The 6,344-nt window shown below is 36.2% G+C and overlaps 1 protein-coding gene across 1 annotated transcript in view; it reads right to left on the bottom strand.

Annotated features, from left to right (window-relative positions):
* The window catches only part of CAND1 (cullin associated and neddylation dissociated 1), a 30,742-nt gene continuing 25,103 nt past the window's right edge, over nt 706–6,344 (bottom strand). Inside the window, exons 11-15 of the mRNA XM_021385108.1 lie at nt 5,938–6,033; nt 4,179–4,348; nt 3,921–4,085; nt 3,610–3,717; nt 706–2,735 (exon numbers count right to left, since the gene is read on the bottom strand). Of these exons, the coding sequence (XP_021240783.1) occupies nt 2,511–2,735; nt 3,610–3,717; nt 3,921–4,085; nt 4,179–4,348; nt 5,938–6,033 (764 nt within the window). The 3' untranslated portion in view covers nt 706–2,510. The remainder of the gene's footprint in view (nt 2,736–3,609; nt 3,718–3,920; nt 4,086–4,178; nt 4,349–5,937; nt 6,034–6,344) is intronic.

Here is a 6,344-nt window from a genome sequence, read left to right as displayed (position 1 = left end):
TGCAATCTGAACACGTAACCTAGTAAGAGTTTATAAAACTAACACGTAATATCAGAATTATGGTACAGTTATAACTTTCTTAAGTCTGTCTTCCTGCCTTGCTAAAATATCCAGATGCTACCTGGTGAGAATCCGATCTTGGAATTTCTATAATTTTCAGAAAAGTTGAAAATCTTCTTCATTCTTTTCTAAATTAAGTTTTAAATTCTTATGTTCCCACCTGTTTCATCAGTGGTCAAAATACAAAGTACTCTCCTGCAAGAAAGCATTTACTACGCAATACATCTCAACCTTCCCATCTGTCCATAAGTGAATATTATTTGAATCCTCAACACAGGCATTGCGGTAGTCATAAACACACACATCTCTCAGCTCTAAATGTAAGTATCCTATTTACTTACCAGTCCCTAGTCCTTTTACACAACTTAGCCTCACATTTCATGTTTATCATATCACTTTCATACCTAGCTCTTAGTCTATAAAAAAAAACTTAATACACTCTGAAAACCTAACACAAAGGAAGTAAGATTAATTTGACAACTAATTAGCACAACAGATTCTTAATTAGTAGGCCTGTATATTGCCGTCATTGAAGTAGATGATTTATACAGCTGGGGAAAACGCACCTAATTCACAGGGCATTTCTACCATATGGTTTCTCTCTAGGGTCATCCCATACTTTTTCATGACATTTAGATATGCTGGTACATTTAATTTCATTTATTTCTACTTCTACAAGACGATTGATACATGAGAACGAAGACTTCAGAGACAGAGAAAGCTACAATTTCAAGATTTCTACAGCATTAGAATTGTTATTACTGAATGAGTTTATAGATTTCTTCATTCAAGTCTTTCAACTAAAGTAAAATGCACCAGTATCTCCTCTGCTTTCCTTAAGCTGTAAGTGTGTGAAGAACTTGCCCCTGAACTCCATTGCTCACAAGAAACTCTCTCTGAAGTCATATGTTTGTTTAGGCCTGTAGCAGTTTCTGCTACATAATCAAGTAACAGGTTTCCAAAAATTTCAGCTATTAGTTAACTAGAGGAAAACCAAACTCAGACCTTACTAAAAGAGACAACTAACCAACCATATTAACTAAATAATGACAAGACTCAAATGGAGGCAGTGGTTCTCCAACTTTTGCTATTAAACTCGAAAATCCAGCTTATTGAAGTACTGCCACCTACCACCTTCTGGTCCCCTTGTAGAGTATCTAAGCATATTCACAGCAGGTTTTTTCCCTTTCAGTTTGATTTTCTAACATTTCTCTCTCTCTCCAGTCTTACGACTGCTCCTGTTTCCCGTCTCACAAGAATACCATACAACAGTAACAGCACTGCGATCTACTGGCGGTTCCATGTGCCAGAAAACATTCTGATGGGCACAGAATGATGCCCTGACAATGCTTGCCTAGGTAATACCATACATTAGAGCCCTAGTATAAGCAATAAAGTTGCATAAAGAATGGGAGGTAGAAGGCATTGAAGAAACCTCCTTTCACACTTGTATAACAAAAGCAGACTTGAATCCAGAGTTCAGCAGCCACTCAGCAGCTAATTGTTCTCTGCTCATTTTTACCTCCAGCTCATTCTATTTCCCTCTGATCTTCTGTTCGCCCACCTCACTTCCAGGGGATTCACTCTATGAGTTTGAAAAACCATGAAAACTGCAGAAGCTGTCATATTGGCTGTGAGTACATCTGCAGGGTCATACTATTGGCATTTTAAAAAGCCAGGTTAAGACAACTATCCTTCAATTCATCCCTTCCTATGTGAATGTTCAGTACGTTAAGATACCTGAAAACTGCACTGATACAGTAGCACTTATTTTAACTTGTATAACGAATAAACTGCACATGCTGTTTTACAGACAATATATATTTGTAAACTTGCTCATGCAAAATTAGTGTGCACAACAGGGATATTTGTTTTCTAATCCCCACACCTTAAAAAATGACATTTATGTCTGCTTCTTTTTGAACTGTGCCAAAACCCCCTCTTTAATATAATAAATCTTACACAGGATTTATCTGCCAGCCAAACCAATTTATGAAGCTGAAACAAAAACAATAAGAAGTTATACAAAAACATGGTGCACCTGGATGCTCAATTCCCATCTCCCCCACACCTCTTTGTTGTTGTCTACAAATAGAAAGAGTAAATAAAAGAAAAAAAAATCATGGTCACAAAATTTTAACATTTTAATCCTAAATGTTACAGGGAAAATGGATGTTGGAACCTACTTCCATACACCATGCGTCAACTTTTTAATTCCCAAATGTGGCCAAATCCACTAAAACAAGAGTGGTTAACAAACTCTGGATTATGGGAATACATTTCTGGAATAGATGCTAGAAAAGCAACAATGGGAAAAGCCAACTGTCTCCATAAAGGTAAATGAAGTGGAACAATGTGTTGATTAGATATTTTTTCTGTTTCTTACTCATAACCTGTCAATTCAGTGCATCTTATGGTTCAACATAATGGTCCCCATTTTGGGCAAACATTTAACTAGTGTCCATAGATTCCAAGTTAGTGGACGATGAATCTTTTTGGATACTTTCAAAGATGGCTGCCAGCTCAGAGTTAGAGCTTATCTGTGACTGGAATTCACTCATTAATGGACTCTTCTCTGCTTCTGGAATGGTTAGAAGTGCTGCTACTGCCCTCATCGCAGATCGTTTCAGTTCATCTTGCTTTTCAAACTCCTGTTTCACTGAATTTGCCTTTACCTAGGGGAAAAAAATGAAAACGTTTGAAAATGTAGCTAAACTCTCCCTCTACACCCACCTTAACTTACACATATCTTTTGAAGACCTAACTCCTTTCACAATACTGCTTCGGACAGCTTTCACAATAGCATAAGCTCTTTAATAAATATCTGCTTTTTAGCAGACTTTTTATTAGCAGTTTAAAAATAGATCAAACTTGAACACTGTATGGTAAGCAGAAAAATGCTCCGAATTACCAAGTCAATTACCAAATAAAAATTTTAGCAGCTAATCTCTAGGTAGTAGTCAGTAAATAACATTGAAATGTTATTATCACAATACTTCCAGACTTCAGAGAACAGAAATTAAACAAAAAAGTTTACTCTTATTAAAATAATTGATTAGCCTTCTGTTTTACTTCAGTGATATTTCATAATATAAATGAAGAAAAAAAGCAACAAAAACTAAAAGCCAGCACCACTTTATGCTGTCTCCATCCTTCATCACTTGAATGTTTGTCTGCAACAACATAATCATAAGAAGTCAGAAAAACCCTCAGTATCCTACCTTCACTATTTATAATTATGAGACTTCCAAGTTGCTTAAGTGGCAACTAGATTTTTGAGAAACAAAAGAAATGCCAAAGAAATAGGATTTTTAAAAATGAGCTCACCATTTTACTCTTCAAGTTGTAGTTTAAGGAAAAGTAATACATGTGTAAGGACCCATGTATTTGTATCGTTCTGCCTACTGCAATTTACAAACACCTAATTAGGGAAATGCTGCAGCAGTATACCTAGATTACTAGAAGCATTCTTCATACAAAAAATTGTTTATAATTCTATAAGACAACACAAGTTAATTAACAAACAGAGGTTTAAATTTAAAACAATACCTTAGTTGTACATGTAGCACGCAAAGGTTCAACAAGCCTATCCAACCTCTGCAGCACTGCACTTGGACAAAGGGTAGACAGTCTCACCAACATTAAAAAGGTTAGCATCTAGTTTGAAAGAAAACCAAGAATCAGTCACACTGTGAGTTATTTCCTAAAACACTGTGCAACCTTTAACAGCAACACTTTAATGATATTTTAAATAATGAAATACTTAAAACATGTGAAAGAGCACTCTTACCATTTCAGCCTACTCACTATTCAAAATATTTAGACTAATTCACTGCTTACGTAGCAAAATGAAAGCTAACCTTAATGTCATAGTGATCCTTCAAGCCATCTTCAACGTGGTTTAGGAATTCAAATATATCTAGTCTATCCAAACAGCTATCCAAAAGAGTATACATGCACTCAAAGGCAGCTTTCCTAATGTCCAGTCCATCATCAACTGTGTGCTTAAATGGTCCCATTTCCACCTGTGAGCAAATAAACAAGGTAAAAAGTAATATATTTAGACAAACACGGAGCCTACTTATGTTATCTCATCACATTTTTCTTAGTTAACATACCTCTCTGATTAATTCCTTTCTGACTTTTGTTTCGTTGTAAAGATGAGGAAGCACAGTATCTAAGAGGTCCCTTATTAATGATGGTTTATTGTGTGCAGCTGAGTTAAATGTCACTAGGGCTACTCTCCTGACATTGAGATCTGGGTCTTCCAATGTTTTCAAAAAATCACCTGCAATTGCATATAAAAATAAATCAACAGATTCCTAAGTTACCAGAAGATAAGCCTACTCAGCATATATTAATGTAACAAGCCCTGTCTCCATACATTTTCACACTGGTTTCTAGAGTTCTGTAGCACTGCTTTGGTAAAACAAATACATGCAGGAACAAGTATTCCTCCTCCCCCCGATTATTTAGCAACTTCCAAGAGTGCTGAACCGTTAAAAAGGAGAAAAACAACAGGGTGTAAACAAAGTGAATTCTATACCCACAAAAAAAAAAGGGGGGGGGGTAACAACACTAAAAATTAGATATTTTTGATGTAGTAAATAGCAATAGCTCATTTGCTGTATTCAGTACCCAATAAGTATTTCCAAAAACCAAAGGGGTAAAGCAGTTTTAGTGGGAGGAAGATAGGAGAAGCCCACAAGCACAGTCAATCAACTCATTAATGCATTATTAAAAAATATTAAAGCTTCGCAATGAAAATAATGTAAGAGCTGACATCGCTTCTGTATGGGAAGTGCTGGGTCATGACCTGAACCACTGATTGAGCACCTGGAGGAAAGACCCAGTCAGCCCTGGGAGCACAGGTGAAGGCAATTCACTGTGTGACCAGAAGAAGAGACCTCTTAGGCCGCATTTATGGGCTGACTGCCACTGAGGAAGGATCTCTTTCTGGAGATCCCTCCTTGCTAGAAGCCTTTCCTTGCGAACCCAGAATCATCTGATATGAGTGAGCGATTTACCTCCCTTCCCTTGTAGCACCTTGCTACCATGCTGGTCCTTCCACCTCTTTTGTAACGTTATTCCTATCACGTTGGTCTTTCTGATCGCTACAGCTTCACCATCAATAAAAAACTTGCTCCCCAGAAAACTGTTTTTAAAAATGAATCCTTTCACCCCCATTAGATTTAGTGGTATACACTGCTTTCTAAAGATTTCAGGGTAATCAATCCACTATAAAGCTAACATTCACCAAAGCACATTAAACAAATCTACAACACTGTCACACAAACGAGAAAAGCTCAGAAAGCCTAAGAATTGCAAAGCTCTATCATACTGAAAGCTCTGATTACCTTATCTGTATACACAAGCTTCCAATAACTTTCAGACCACAAAGCATTACAGAATCACAAGGATCTAAATTTACAATCCACCATCTGATAACACTCAGAATTAACATATGTATACATTTTTTAAGACCAAATATTTCCAAGACCACCTTTCTGGATAAACAAAGAACCTTACTACATCAAACTGATATAACTTGGAAAGATCCTGGAAGTAGAAATCATCTCTCAGGTACCACCTTTCTAGAAGTCCTTGCTCCTTGGATTCTTTGTCCACTGCAGCTTCAATATATGCTACTTTTAGCACACATCTTGTACTACTCTGAATTCAAATAAGCTAGAGTTAAAAGAAAGAATTGGCTCTTAAGGAAACCGTTTAAAACAGTTTCAATTGTTAACATAAGCAGTTATTTCTGGTTCCATCAACAAAATAATCCTTTTTCTATGAAGACACACAGAATACATTTTAAATGCAATTCCATCACTTGAAAACTTAGAATTTGTCTCTAGAGGTAAAGTAACTTACCTATGCAGTTCTTCAAGAGTGGGTCTATGGGTTGTGGATGATCAGAAATAGTGAACTTAACAGCAGTAACCACAGAACTTCGAGCATATGAGGATCCTAACAGGAAATAAGATCATTGATTACGTAATAGTTATAACAGTTATAACTACAGAATTGAAATCGTGCTTAAATCCATTCTTTACAAGCTTCTAAAATTCTTACAAAAGCTGAAGAATAAATGCTGTTTATTACTAGTAATGCAGTGTTTCCTCCACAAATGTACTGGTGTTACATTTTAAACGCTGAGACACAGTATTTGTAATAAATCATTTCTGCTCCAGAAAACTTTAGTTATGAGCCTACTTGCACGCTCTTTTAATTTATCTCATGCAAGCCTTTAAACAATTCTCCTCTTTAAAGCAGAAGGA

This window comes from Numida meleagris, chromosome 1, assembly GCF_002078875.1.
Source record: "Numida meleagris isolate 19003 breed g44 Domestic line chromosome 1, NumMel1.0, whole genome shotgun sequence".
NCBI lineage: Eukaryota > Metazoa > Chordata > Aves > Galliformes > Numididae > Numida > Numida meleagris.
Note: the sequence above shows the minus strand (reverse complement) of the source record. Positions and strands in the feature narration are given on the sequence as shown.